The sequence below is a fragment of the Sphaeroforma arctica genome (genome assembly GCF_001186125.1).
Source record: "Sphaeroforma arctica JP610 unplaced genomic scaffold supercont1.271, whole genome shotgun sequence".
Taxonomy (NCBI): domain Eukaryota; class Ichthyosporea; order Ichthyophonida; genus Sphaeroforma; species Sphaeroforma arctica.
In genome coordinates this window covers 74057-89909 of record NW_014040287.1, presented here as the reverse complement: position 1 = coordinate 89909, position 15853 = coordinate 74057, and the positions used below count along the sequence as shown (strand labels likewise).

The window sequence follows — 15853 nt, the reverse complement described above, 5'->3', positions numbered from 1 at the left end:
AATAATATGTATATATATATATATATATATCTATACTATATATATATTCTATATATATATATATATATATATATAAGTGATACTACTTTATTTGCTGACATGGATTTGTTTAATGATATTGTTCTAGTTGTATGTCGATATATATATTGATATTTGTACGTCGATGAACTACGTACACATGACAATCTATATGTAAGTGACCATTGTGTCTTCGATCGTTTGTTAATGTTATATCCGGTATACATGAATTGAGTTTATTAACTTTCTCCTGCACGAACTCGCTTGAAGCCCAATGACGATTTCTTGACAAACAAGCGTCTGCGCTCATTTGCAAATCGATGAATAAAGATAACAATGTGTGCTCATGTTAAATGAGCAAAGTATAAGTGAAAGTACAGGTTAGCCATGGTGCTTGCATTATTCGTAGGAATGTATTATAATAGTGCTTCATGGCACTCAAACTTAGTCTTGTGCGTACGTCGGGGTAGTTGTGTGTTTGATGTCCATTCACGGTCTATGCACCTTTTTAAACTGGGATACAATACAGACATCAAATCTATATATACTTCAATTTATACGATACCTTAAAAGTGTATGCTATTGGAAAATAGAGATATGCATACTCATGCCATTCCTACTTTCGGTACAGTCATACCAATGTGTGTTGTATATCGATAAAATTTGCTTCACATCCAATTCGGTATGTTTGTATGTCTGGAAATAACACTCGATACTCGCATGCTCAGCTATATATCAGAACATTGTAGATATTTATATCAACTCGAACAGTATAGGTAAGTATACGATGTCAACGTTTCCAAGTCTTTTGTTCGTGTATGTATGCTCGCATGTAATCGTAGCATATGAACCCATTAGATCGTATCGACGATTTAGACGAGAATGTCGATGCCACATCACGTTTGCCATACACGAGCCCCATATACATATGTTAGTTTGATGATCTCAGGATGTTTTTTCTTTCGCATATCGCATGTGAAAACTAGTATTCGGGGCACGTGTTCTGTAGTCGTGATATTGTCCGGTTTGTTCATCGCTATGCACGACAAACTAACGCATACATATTCAGAATATGAACTTATCTTAATGTTACTTTGCTTGCTTCACGCAGATGGCCGCGTTTCCAAAATCGCATCGATGATTGCGTCGTTCACATCGATCAAATTCAACTACTATCTCATGCAAGAGAAATACGAAGGGCCCAAAGAAGAGGTACGGGTGCTGAGTGACTCATGATATGATATGGAATACGTATGCGTACAAAGGATCCGTTTTGGTTTGAGTATGATGGATTATGTAGCTTTGCCCTACCAGTTTAGAACTTAAACGCTGAGTATTGAGACTGTTTGCGCACGTATCTGTGGAAGTATATGTATTTCAAAAGTATCTATACAGGCACGTTCCAATTTGCATACTAGATAACAGGGTATCTATCCTGGGGTTTTCTGTGGTAACGTCTGCGTATTGTACAACACAGGTGCGGGACGTGTCTTGTACGCAGTGCGACTAGTCCGCATAGATTGGTGTGTTTTGTCTATGACATTTTATATATTGACATATATATTGATTTTGATTTTGATATTGATAATGATAATGATATTGACATTGATATATATATCTCTATATATCGCTGTATTTATAAATTTATATATATATATATATTTATATACTCTTTAGTGAGTTCATCGACAACTCGCGGATCCTACTTACAGCCATAAATCAGACCCTACCGATGCAACACGGAGTGTTGCGCGCTGCGATGGAGCAAGTTCTGACCCTTTGGTCGTCTTTGCATATATCTGGGTGAGTCTGGATTTAGAAATGCTGTATGTTGTCTGACTCATATCATTTGTATATCAATTGACAGAACATCAAGAAAAAAGTAGACCACATGGAAGCCATATTTGATGGTCGACTCTTTGCTTTACCGAAAGAATCAGACGCTGTGGCTAATCTTCTCTGGCGACAGGACTGGGACTGCAAGCGCAACTCCATCTCAATGCTTGCGCAGAAGCACTTCAAGCCGAAGGAAATACACGCCTGCTCGTGTGCGACGGTACGGGTTGCTTATGAATTGTACATGTGTGTTGATGTTTGTGTTTGTGCACTTATCTGATGGTATATATATCCATGCTGTAGTGGTCTGAAAGTCCTTGTTTGTGCAGGAAAGACGGTGAAGCTCGACATCTTCGTATGCAAAGTAGTTTTTTATACCAAAGGATTGTAGATGTACATGAGGAGCACAACAAATATTCAAAACACTATATCACATATTTATATACTGATTCTGAAGATGAAGGTGATGTTAAAGGAGAGGAAGAACATAGTTTGGGAGGATATGCCGGATCACTTCAAGATGGGCACGTTTGCGAAGCGAGGCATTGTCGAGGTGGAGGGATTCAACCCCAGAACTAAGGAGAAGGTGGGACGTTTCATGTCTATATGTGTCTGTGTTTGTGTCAAGGTGGACCTATGCATTCAATTATCCGTATAGTAAAAGGAAACCAGTATAGCTGAAATGATATAGGCTAGTTGTGTACTGTGGCTCCGTTGAACTGGTGTGACCACGGAACATAGACACTCTCAAGCATATCTATATGCTTGTAAGAGGAGTTGACTCTCCATAATGTCTATATGCTTTAACGTGCAATGAGGCTCTCTCAAAATTTTCTATTATGTTTGTAAGAGCAATTTATCGTCTGTATGACCTTTTTTTTTTTTTGGTGTTTTTGTTTCTACTGCTCTCCTGAGTGATGTGCTCAACCAGCAACAGCTCCTGTGGCTGTCTCAACACGGCAACGTATTTGTGACTGTGACGTTAAAGTGTTAAATTAGACACGTATTGTCTGTTGTTTTTTTCCCGTGGCGATTGTCCCATGTGTGCTACTGTCCTATTTTGAGTATGGGAAGGACTTTTGACCCTCCAGCGTCTCTGTCTGTCTATCTATCTATATATGTATGTATGTATGTGTGTGATCCATATGTAGGCTTTGTGTGCGAGGATTACACACAATGTGTATTCACCGCATGCCATATGTCTTACATTCAATACTAATTTTTTTTTCAAATGGAACTCACCCCCACTTCCTGGTAATTGCCGCACTGTGGTAGTCGATCACATGCTGAGTCCGTTTGAATGCAATCGGCATATTAAATTTTAGTATATCTCTGTCTATCTGAACGCTCACTTGTGAGTTTGTTTTGTATCATTTTATATTCTTCGACATTTGTTCTGAACGCCTCTTGGCGATTGGTCATTCAATTGATTTTCCGCCTTGCGTCAGATGGTAGTTTTCTAATCCCGTTTGTCTACCCCAATTCCTTATGTACTCTCCCAGTGTTGGGCAAAGCGGAAGAAGGTTGTCACACGCACATTCGAGCTACTCAAGTACAACGGAGGCCAGGAAGTCGACCAAGGCAAGGTATTACCGAGCTCTGACAAACAGACCGACGTCGTGAAAGTATCTTAAATATAATCAATCATCTGTAAATCCAGTATATGCGTGTGACCTGAATGGTGTGGTTCGTCGCCCATGTTGTACTCGTGCTGTACACTTCCGGGTGTATGGATTACAATACACCCCCTTCACCTCCGGTCTTCGAGATGCTTATTGTTGTAGTCATGCTGCGGAAGCCTTGGTAGTATCATGTACTGTGTAAGGACTGTATGAATCTAGGCATCACTACTCACAACTGGTTTTAGTATGTACTGTGTGAGGACTGTATGAACCTAGGCATCACTACTCACAACTAGTAGTAGTATGTACTGTGTAAGGACTGTATGAACCTAGGCATCACTACTCACAACTAGTATTAGTATGTACTGTTTGAAGACTGTATGAACCTAGGCATCACTACTCACAGCTAGTATTAGTATGTACTGAGTGAGGTCTGTATGGATGTAGTCATCACTACTCACAACCTACTGCCACCTGCCCAGTTGATCTTTGCAAAGACTTGGGACGAAGTGGATGATCTGGCGGACGAGTACAAGGCTTCCACTGCCAGTGACAACACAGCAAACGTACCTACCAGTGACACCACAACAAGCGTACCTACAAGTGGCACCACAACAACAGCAACCGATGACCTACCCACAGAAACCGCTACAGGCATCATCGCAGACACAACACCTGCTCTTGCAGTTGCAGCAGCAGCTCAGGCTATTTCGGCCACCGACATCGCACAGGCAGACGTCGCAAGTGACGTGAAGCGCTCGAGCGACACGGAGGACGCGGCTGGCGAGGCGGTTAAAAAGGTGAAGACTCGCACCGATACGTGAGTGCACTGGCTGTTGTAACGCACATGTACTTGGTTGTACTATTGGTGTATATGCACCACTTTAAACCCTGAACCCCTTGTTGGTGTGTATGCACCATAAAGCCACGCCACGAGCGAGTACCCTGCGATGTGTGCATGTACTGGCTGTTGTAACGCACATGTACTTCGTTGTACAGTTACTGTTAGTTTCTTTCTAGTATAAAGCCTTACTGCGATCAAACACTGTGCTGTATGCCCTGCCCTCACGGTTGATTTTGGTGAACCATTAGACTGTGCTAGAGTAGGATGCTCAGGCGGTATCTGTGGGATGCGTTGTGTGTGAGCGGTTTTGTCTTGTATCATACTATATATTGATGCCCTGTATGCACACATTAAGGCCATGAGCAGCTGCTATTTGATTGGTTGTAGCTTGTAGGTAGACAGTACATTCACACACGCACTGGCTTTCAGTGGGCAGGTGAAGGCGGGTTGCGCCGATATACAGAATGTGTAGTGTTCATGAGAGTGAGATTATATGGTAGTAGTAGTAGTATAGTGGTGGTAGTGCGATTGTAGTAGTAATAATAGTCGTGATAGTAGTATAGTGGTAGTAGTGGTAGTGCAATTGTAGTAGTAATAATAGTTATGATGGTAGTATATTAGTGTGGTGGTAGTGTAATTGTAGTAGTAATAATAGTCGTGGTAGTAGTATATTATTAGTAGTGGGTGTATACGGCTTCGGTTGACAGATATACCCCTTTTCGGTAGCAAATCGCGGCAGCACTATTCTCTGCCAACAGAAATGAATACATGTTCCATGTTCCATAGCAGGTTATATTCACGTATGTCATACCCAGATGAATGCTGAAGCTACTGCTCTCTGCACTACTCAACACGCACGTACGCGCGCATGTTAGTGCGTTATATTTTCAGCCTATAAACGTATCGACACTAATCAACACACATTAAGAAAAAACTTGCCCTCTACAACACGACGTTTTGCATTAGTAAATAGGTATCAACAGTCCTACTGCCTTCTTTTCATTGCTGTGTTCGAATGCATCATGATGTTGTGTGTGTGTGCGTGTCTGTGGGTATGTGGTGTGTGTGCCTGTTTCTGTGCCTGTGTGTGTGTGTTGGGTGTGTATTTCCTGGCACGGTTGTTAAAGTAGGGCAGTCTTTGTACCGGACAACCACAGGTCTGAAAACCCAACGGTCCGAGACACAAATTCTCTCGAAGTTCCAAACCAGTGCTGCTTCGAGCTCAGCTCTCCCCAGTCAAACGGACACTGAAAAGGGATGTCCAAAATCCAGCCGTGCCTACCACGTCGTATTCCCAACAATTTATCCCCTTCCATTCTGTCTGATATCCGACAATTCTATGCTATAGATATATCATGCATTCATAGTCGATTTCAAGGTGCTGGCGCATTCTGTTGAAAAGCCGATGCTGATGGTTGGCTATACTTTACTGACATAATACAACAGCGCCACTTTCCAGTCGCACCTCGACAGCCTGACAGGCCCATCTATCGTTTGGCATTGTGAGATGAATTCAGGCGCTTCACTTGTATACCTTATCCTCCACTATGTGATAATATTAGCCTTACAAGTCATCGTTCGCAACTGATATCCCTACATAGATCGACACCTCAGTACACCTATTGTGTGCGAGAGAGAGACATGCAGGGCCAAAAGATTATCGACTACATTACATACTAATATTGATGGTGCTGGAAGAGTCTTGTATCTGGGAATGGCACACATAAGAAGAATACACGCAGGCAAGTATCCGAGAAGTGCGGTACATCATGCGCGAATAGTACTTCATATGCGGGGTATTATATAGCCTGAAATCTCTACTGAGGTCTTCGTCCAGAACATTTCGATATTCATGGTGACAAGCAGGTTGCTAGAAATCCTACATATTAAAATATTACCTACAACCTTCAAACATACCATCTTGATGTCTAGCGATCTCACTATCTGTAGCAGGTCTGCCCTACTAAACTTTCATTTTGTGACCATAGTACGTGTGCACGTGAACGACATACTGTAAATATTGCTAAAAAGCATTTGCCAAGCGATGCAATTTGCTTGTGGCTTTCTGATAAGATGACTGTTTACCAGCCAAGCAACGTGAACTCTGATACACATACAAAAGGACAAGAAGGGATAACGCAATATATTCATCTAAGGTCAAGGATCATAGTCAATGTCCAAGAAATGGATGTTTGACTTGGACCTGTTTTCGGAATATATCGGGATATTTTGCACAGCTATCAAGATAGCAAGCCCTGTAGCAGTCGATCAGGAACTTAGTTGGGTCCCCTTGGTTGTAGCACATGTGAGTCTTTCAATCGGAAAGCTGAGCTTCTAAACCCACCATGACATCTGATTGACTATACCTGTATCATTTTGTACATAATGATAAATCCTGACCATTGTACTCGAGAGAGGTTCATGGCAAAATATCTCAGACATGGCCTTCTAAATAGGCATATTTAATTCAGTACATCTCTCTTGGCTCATAGCCTCCTAAATAAGAACCTAAGGAGGCTATGCTTGGGTCATACCAGCCAAACCCTAAACCCTAGACTGCTCATTACAGGGTTAAGTTTTTTCTGCATTTTAGAAGGCCATGGTTTGCCGTCTGTCTCTCATGGATGTATGTAATTAAATATATGTGTCTCCACATCAAAATGCATTCACAACAAAAATGTCTCTGAAGTGTGCTGTACTCTTCTCTTTACTTTTATCATAAATAACCGGATTGTTTGCTTCGAAAGAATTACGACGACGGTCCGCATTGATTAATCAGGATGATTGTAGTACTTAGTGTAGCGGAAAGCTGTCACTCATTGACACTCCTATGAACGAAATGCAGTCCAATGGTTTGTATGAGCAATAGCCCTATGAGTAACACTGCTGCAAGTATACGGACACTTTCGAGGCGTCTGTGTTTGTGCTATATGGCCCTAGTCGATGCTTGGGTGATACCTTAATGCTGTCGCATGTCTGCCAGAGTAGGATAGTGTGTGTAATTGTGTGCATCTATGAATAGGTGTGTTCGGACTGATAGTGTTCGTTGGGTATAGACGACCACAACTGATTCGCCTATATCGACAGGGCATGCTAGGAAGTTTTCAGATATGTGCATATAAGGTTGTGCCAGTTCATTAGGATGGATGTGGTGTACGTGCCTGACTCGAAATAGCGACTCGAATACGATATATATTGTTGCTCTGTGCATCATACATAGCCTGGCATCGTTTAGGTAGGCACCGAACAACAATATATACGCTTTGAGGCACGTGTCTGGCTTGAGTGCACTCGTGTGCACAAGGTTACTGAGAATCATCTGATAATAAGGAAAACCAGCGCAGCCTACATCAAGTATAGAAAGCCGGCGCAGTTGTTGAATACGTTTGTCCCGCGTGCGTTCTAAGGAATCTGCTCAGGGCACAAGGGAATACTGACAAATCATATGCCCTATATATATATATATATATATATATATATATATATTCTTTCGGTATAGTATCTCAACTGCGAATTTGTATCCGTTTAACTCTATACATAGATTTCAAAGATACTGCGCCACGTTTTTTTGACCATGTAAACACAAGTCTCAAAAACTGAAAAACATCATCGACACACCTCTATGGCATCATACACACACATGTAATAATAGTATCAACCCATCTCCTTTGTGCCATACATACACGTGTAGTAAGAATGTCACCTCACCTTCTTTGCTATTATTCATCTTCAAATGGCAAAATAGCTATTTACGACAAACATGACTGCACCAGACTTCAGAGCACATTCATAAATAGATCAAAGATGAAAGATGCCAGGCCAAATGGAATGCCTCTCTCTCAATTACATGGTAGGGAGAGAGAGATCTCGATACATGTGTAGTGTAGGACTGTAGGTCAGCTGATATTCGAGAATTTATCTTTTTTGGAAACTGTTCTTCTATTTACAAATACCAAAATAATGCTGTTTTTGTTGTTGTTTTTTTTTTTTTAAACGTACGTCTATCATGAAGGCTATTTATGAAACAAAACAAATAGAGAACTGTCCAGTCAGAGGACAGAGGAGTCGTTGGCTGTTCAGTGTTCAGTGTTCAGACCTGGGGCCCTGGGCTGATATTTACGAGGTCGCGACATGTCGTCTGAAAAATGTTGTACACGACCGTCTCGACGTGTCGTCTATAGCATATCGTATGTCGCATAGATATACAAACTCGACATATTGTCATACATACAGTCGGGAATTTTCAAAAGGTACTCGATGAAAGGTCCCGTGATGATTGGCGAATTTTTCAGATATAGATGATTCAAAGGGTCTAATTTCTTCACTTATGAGCCGGCCATAAGACATGTCACGAACTCGCGACCGATGTCGCGACATGTCGCCCAATAAAATAGGTAAACTACTGTCTAACGCGTCGCCATAGGCAAAAGACGTTTACCAGCTCAGGTTCACACTTCACGTGACTGTTGAATCAACCTGAGTGCTACTTCGTGGCGCCCATTATTTTGGTTCAACATATTCAGACTTTAGTTTCCACAACTTCTAAAATGTGATAATGAACGGTATGAACTTGATGATGTCAGAAGTGGAGCACAGAAACATAAGAGAGTAAATATATAAAACTGCTACGTAGCAGTTTTGTCACTTTGTGTGTATGCAATATGTAATACACACTAAATAGCAATAGCTAAAGCCGTGGAATTGTGGATCATAAAGCAATGGCTGCGTAGCAGCCAAACAATCAAGTAGTCCAGCACTCCCAGGGCCCACGAACCAGGCGGCCCAGGCCCCGGCCCAATTATTGGGCACTGGGCCTTAGACAGGCGCCAGGCGGTCCTGGACTCCTTTGTCGCCCCCCTCTCTGCTCTCTTCGCCAGGGGCCAGGGTACATACGTAAGGACTATGTATGACGAAGGACTAAGGAGTAAGGACTACTCTCTCTCACGGGCCAGCGCCCCAGCGGTAGCAATTTTTAGATATAAAATATGTAAATAGTAAATACGTTATTGTCGCTTGCTCGATCTTGCAAAATCTAGATTCTGGACAGTGGACGGTATAAAACTTCGTATGAATGTACCATCATTTAAAATTTTGAATACATCTTTGAAGACTTTTATAAAAAAAATATAGAGGAGTCCCGAGTCAGCCAGTCAGGTCCAGGTCAGGACTCCATGAGAGTATGTTTAAAAATTGGAGTTTTGGGAGAGTGAACTGTGGAGTAGTGTTGACTAAAAAATCACATATTTATTGAATAATCTCTTATACATATATATTGACCTTTTCTCTCTACAATTATCCATAGGTATGTACTCATCATCATAGAGTATAGACTATATAGATTATAGAGTATATCGCAACTATGTATTGAATTGCTGCTCGAATTCTCCAAGAACGTAGTAGATTTGCAATAAATATGGGGGTTTTTTTAAACAAAAAGGGACTCAAGAGTGTCAACTGTCAAGTTTCAACAATCAACAACACAAGAAGTCAATAGTAGGTTGCAAGACGCAAATCCACATTACACTCACTCACTCAGACTTGCAAGTTGCAGTCAACATTCAGCACTACCCAGCAGTCGGCAGTCGGCACTCGGCACTCGGCAGTCGGCTGTAGGTAGTCGGCTGTTGGGTACTCGCAGACTTGAACTCTCGTAATCTGTCCGTCTAACTCTGTCCGTCTGTCGAGTGTCATACAACTGCCAACTCACGACTGTTCAAATTATTAGTGTCGAGTTTTATAGGACTGTCCCGCTATTAGCCTTCATAGTTCATCAGTTACCAGCGTTCACCACAGAGAGTTATACATATGTAGTCTCACAGACCAGCCACACAGCACACAGAAGAGAAGTCAGAACAAGGAGACAGAAGAGTGACAACAACGTACAAATACTCATAACTGTCATGACACATCATGCGTCCCATCACTCATCAAGATTCATGCATGTCAACTGTCGAGTGTCAACCTGGTCCTAGCTGTCAGACTTTAAAAGCACTCACCAATTCGGTGTTCACGGAGATTCTCGCCCTCAGCCTAATAACCCCTCAGCCTGAGGCCCTAAGCCCTCAGGCCTCAGGCCCAGTCTCAGCCCTCTGTCAGTGTCTCACAGGGCTCGGTCACTCGGATGAGTCGGACTTCCGAATTATTACCGGGTCACCAATGAAGGTCCAATATAAGCGTAGTAAAACCACATACGAAGCTTGTATTGGACAACATAAAACTACATCATAAAATTCAAATGGGGTTTTCCTAAATATGGGGTTTTTCCCCAGTACATGAATTAGTCATGACCAAAATAATTCTCGGTATAAATGCCTTGAGCAGGCACTACAATAAAGCACTTATTCTAGCTCTTATAATTGACAGTCTAACCCAAATTTCTGTTCCGACTTCCGACTCCCGACTTCCGCCTCACTTCTGAAGTTCTGAGTCGGGACTCTCAGGACTGGGAGCCTGTGAGGCTAGTAGCAGTCTGTGAGACTGGTAGCAGTCTGTGAGACTAGTAGCAGTCTGTGAGACTAATAGCAGTCTGTGAGACTAGTAGCAGTCTACTAAGAGGGAGTAGAGGGATTGAGACCGAGTCACTGAGACCGGACGGCGGACGATCACTCTCTCCTCTCTCGATCACAGTTTTACTCCTTGATATTTGTACAAATACTTTGTATACTCTAAAATTTTACATTTTAAATTTTCTACATATTACAGAAGCGGAAACGCGGCTGCTGCCAACAGTGCCAACTGCCAACACACACACAACAAGAGTGAGAACTTCCTCTACATATGTACAACTCAAGTACTCAACACAAGAAGAGAGAGAGAATACAATTATCCACAAGTGCCAACAAGACACACAAGAAGAAGAGAGAGTGCGCAACACCAAGTATTGTTGACTTTTCTCGTTAGTCATAAATTTTAGTCATATGTAGGTATTTAGGCTTTTAAAGAGTTATTGTTTTCATTAATGGTACATAGCACATACTGTAGTGATAGCTGTACTCTGTAGTATTTACCAACTATAGTGGAATACATACATACATATATGTAAATACACATAGCCAAAAAAAAATACAAGAAAGCCAACTGCCACGCGCAGTGACAGGGTATTCAGGCTAACCTCAAACCGTTTTCCGTCGAAACTTTTATAAATCGAATAAATATACGTTTACGCTCAACTTTTATTCCAAATACGGTCCTTTTTATACTAATAGGTGCATTTTGTGGGTCTAAAAATTTAAGTATGTACTGATTTTACCATGAATCAGTCCTAAAAATGAACTAAGGTAGGCTCTTGTGATCACCTTATAACCGTTATAACGTTTTATAATTGAATAAATATGCGTTACGCTCAACTTCTATCTCATACCCCATAACGTAATGAGCTTAGCACTCAGGGGCTCAGGGGCTCAGGAGCTCAGGGGCTCAGGAGCTCAGGGGCTCAGGAGCTCAGGGGGCTCAGAGGCTCAGGGGGGCACCAGACCTGCAGTCCACCAGGCACCCTGCCATCAGCTCAACGACAAAAAAAAGTATACATTGTTTTTATTTTATTTTTCTTAAAAAATATCATATTTACAAGAAGAAGAGACTCGCTAGAGACTGAGAGAGTGGAGACTGGTCAGTGGGTCACTGGAGACTAGAGAACTCAAAACTGGTGAGTGGGGACTGGGGAGTGTGATCGCGGGACGACATGGAGTGAGAGAAACAAAGAGAGTATTTGTGCTCACAGCCCACAGGCCACAGCTCGGTACAAATGGTCCAAGCAACTGGCAAGTCGCATTTTAAAAATTTACAACTTGCAAGTCACATTATAAAATTTATCCACAGCAAGAGAAGAGGGTACAAATACAATGCCTACGCTTTGCATATGCTCATATTTAAGTTTTAGTGCAAACAAGTGAGCTTTTTGAATTCATCTTTACAAACAAGTGGACGAATTGCGTCGAGGTCTCTATAACGCCTGTAATTTACAAGTAGTCTGTGTACCTGCCTCGCAATCCAAATTTAAGTCATAATGTCCGAAAAGGCAGCAGACACGAAGTTGAAAAGAAAGGCACTCAATATAAGAGTGAGTCATCGAAGCTCACTTTCTCCAATATCCACGGCCGCTGTTAGCTCCCCGAAGTCAATTAGAGAGCACATTATCATCAAAAGGTCATGGACACGGGTCATCGAACCTCAATCGGACAAAAATAATACGTTATTGCAGTTCGTTAAGACATTTTACAAGCTTTTATTTGATCACTTGCCCGTTCTCGAGACTGTCTTCAATTCTCCCGATGTGCAGAGTAAGTATTTAGCACTGACTGTGGCTCTCACTGTGGATAAGAAAACAGCATCAGCCACTAAACGACAGCAGATCGAGCAGGAATACATGACCTTGAACAAAACATTAGGAATATATCTTAGCACGCAAGTAGTGATAGGTAGAGTATTATTGCTCACTCTAAAGGAAACATTGTCCGAGAATGAATACTGCATCAAGGTGAGGATAACATGGGTGAATCGATTGACTAAATTGATTTTCTGCATACAAGGTGAGGGAATGGGGTCTTCGATTAAACAGGACGATGTCAAGACGCTTCTGCAATCGACAGAAGTGAGTAATGACTACTTCCTCGCATCACTAAAGCAGGGAATTCCGATGTGCCCAGGCATCGGTGATGCTTGTGAAGCGAAGAAACCAATGTTCAGGCGGGGGAGCAAAAAAAAACGCTCTACATCACTGTTTGATGCTAATGGACTAGTCGAAGGGACACCACGGTCTACTACCAGTCGGTCGCCGAAAATGCAAGCCATCCGGAAAGTTTTTCCGAACAATAGCTACGATATCAGTGGTAAAGGAACTTTACGTAACACGGAACTAAACGAGTGTTTGAAATCTGTACAAGACGCAGAAAATATTGAAGGGGAGTTTGAATCGAGCAAAGTGCGTGCTGACGGTACTACAGAATTTTACTCCAGTATACCTATGATGGAGACAGTGGTAAACAAAGAATACAGAGGTCCTTTGAGGCGTCGTGCGAGTACGAGTGTGCAACGCGCGATGAAAATGGTATCCGCATTGGTACCTCCGAGGTTATCGGTGTCAAGTAGCGAGAAACATATTGAATCATAATGACAGTAAATACCGTGTATACAATAACGGCATTTCATTTCTTTTTCAAGTATCGTTGACATGTCTCGTGCATGTAATGTTCAGCAGATGCAAAGGCTTGGAATCTCTCATCAAGGTATCTAAGGTGTAGCTAGAGTAAGACCCGCACCTTCGAAGTAGATCAGGCAGCATTCTGACCGCAAATTAATTGGCACTTTAACTGTAGCATGTATGTGAATCGCTGCCGTCACATTCAGGTAAAATCCTGGTGTAGCCGTAAGCCGACTTTGCAGTGTGCGCCGGTGTGGCTTGAAGGGTCACATACCACTCGTCTCGCTACATATGTACCTATTTTTTATTTGATATTGTTTTTTTTATGTTCTACATAAAATACATACCCTCTCGGGGACAAGAATTTGCCCTTGGAGATGTTTTTTAGGATGTTTGTTTTTAAAAAGACAAAAAATAGGGGTTTCAGGAATTGTATTTGGTTCAGTCGGATACCTTACTTCAAACCCAGACTTTGGCAGAGCATGGAATTCGAAGTAGTGACCCTATACCTATCGAGGAGTTCGATAGCGGAAACGACTTATACTGACCTGCTCTTGAAAATCACCCGAACCCTTTTTTGAAAACATGTTTGGTTCGAGCTCCACCAAAACCAAAAATTAAAAAATTAAAATAAAATAAAAAAGGTCGTTTTGGATATGCTGTTTATATATAGACTATTTGGGTCGATATCAATCACTTTTAGGGTCGATCATGGCACATTTTAAAACCCCTAAATACCTGACAAATATCCAAGAGACTCCATTGGCATGTTTTGTCACTCACAAAGTTAGAAAACACTAATATGAGAAGTAGCCGTATTATTACTATACTATATGTATAATGTATGCACACTTGTAATTGGTAGCTTCGGTTGTGATAAGCATGTCGAACAGGTCAAGGCACTTGAGTGGTGGCCGGGTGAAGAGACAAAATTTAGGAGACAGACAAACGAACAAGTTTACTGCAGTTATACAAGATTATGAATTTGAGCCTGATGATATAGAGTTAATTAAATGAGGATAGTACTTTTGATAGGGAAGAAACTTTCGTGGATGCTTTACTAGATTACTAGATGATGGGAAGTATTTGAAGGGACGATGGGAGGCTGTCTATACAGGTGCGTCAGCAAGGACAGACAGAAAAAAGAGATTGAAAGCCAAGAAGATCTGATTAGGATCCGATCATGAAGTCTTTCTTCAGTAAACCCCTAAACTCTCAACCCTAATACTCTATTCGACGTCAAGTGTTCTCTCTGTGTCAACCCCACGACATAAATCTGTTCAAAATTTGCAATCGTATCCTTAGAGAGTGCCTTCTCTTCGACAATCTCTACGTATATGTTTCTTTTAGAAGAAGGCTATGTCGCATAGCTCTGTTGATACTCGTTGAAGCGTTTTCTTTACCGTATTTCAATGTTTTGGCCGCCGACAGTCAACAATCTAAATATTGGCCACTGCACGGGCTGTCATGGTCGGATATTTGGCCTCATCAAAATGGCCGAAATTTTTTTTATTACGGCAATGGCTTCCTTTACACAATCCTAATCACACTGGATATTTTGTTTTTGAAAATTCCAATTTTTTGACGTAGAAAAATATAGAGAAGTAAAGGACCAAGTAGGGTGATCTACATCCGACTGCGCCATAGGATTTTAGTTTTTACCTGGCCCGGACCATGAGACTGCTTGAGAATAAAAACCCCTATCTTTTAGAACCGGATTTTCAACAAAAAAAATCACATCATGTGATATTTTTCCATAGCCTTCTCAGAATTGAACTGTTATTCTAACTATTTAACATTTCTGTCGGATTGTCAAATCGTATTTCGCCGCCGGTAATATATTGTGTTGTCTGTCGACTCGAGTCTGTAAACTTGAATGTACTGTAACAGGTACTGCTTGCGATGCTTGCAGCGTATACGATGCGTTGTATCAATGTTTATCCATGCAAATATGCGCGTAGCCTATATCGCTAGAAACCTATCCACTACAAACATGATTTGAAGTGTATTTGATTATTTCGTAGAACGAGCATGAGGCTGCCGTGTTGACACAAACAAAAGAAGCTAGCGTCAACGAGATGTCACCTGAGTTGCTGACTATGGGTCCTGCTCATGTGCTCATAACCATGGGTGGCGAGATAAAAATACATGCTCGAAGTAATGCGTAGTGTATGAACAATATCATAGTGGAGTGGCCGTAAATTTTATACGCATACATGGCGAAACACCCTAAAATACTCACAGCCAGGTAGAGGTACCCGTTCTATGTGTTCAAATTAAGGATGATACTTTCCGTGAGAGTTCCATGACAACACATACTGTATAGCAAGATCTCAATTCGTAGTCTGCTTCCTGATATCCTAATTTATGTACATGTATGTGTATCATCACTTG

The 15853-nt window shown here is 41.5% G+C and overlaps 2 protein-coding genes across 2 annotated transcripts; both read left to right on the top strand.

The window, feature by feature from the left end:
* Positions 1–1155: 1155 nt before the first annotated feature.
* SARC_04664 (hypothetical protein) lies at positions 1156–4300 on the top strand (the record flags this gene model as incomplete). Its single annotated transcript, XM_014301498.1, has 5 exons — positions 1156–1230; positions 1886–2074; positions 2312–2440; positions 3357–3440; positions 3959–4300. 5 exons carry the CDS (start codon positions 1156–1158, stop codon positions 4298–4300), a joined length of 819 nt encoding a protein of 272 aa, XP_014156973.1.
* Positions 4301–12202: 7902 nt separating this feature from the next.
* SARC_04663 (hypothetical protein) lies at positions 12203–13535 on the top strand. The gene has a single exon (XM_014301497.1). The coding sequence runs from the start codon at positions 12326–12328 to the stop codon at positions 13427–13429; it is 1104 nt and encodes a 367-aa protein (XP_014156972.1). The 5' UTR covers positions 12203–12325; the 3' UTR covers positions 13430–13535.
* The last annotated feature ends 2318 nt before the right edge of the window (positions 13536–15853 follow it).

Excerpts from the sequence above, each read along its gene's own strand:
- SARC_04663 (XM_014301497.1), top strand. The coding sequence starts at position 12,326 with ATGTCCGAAAAGGCAGCAGACACGAAGTTGAAAAGAAAGGCACTCAAT.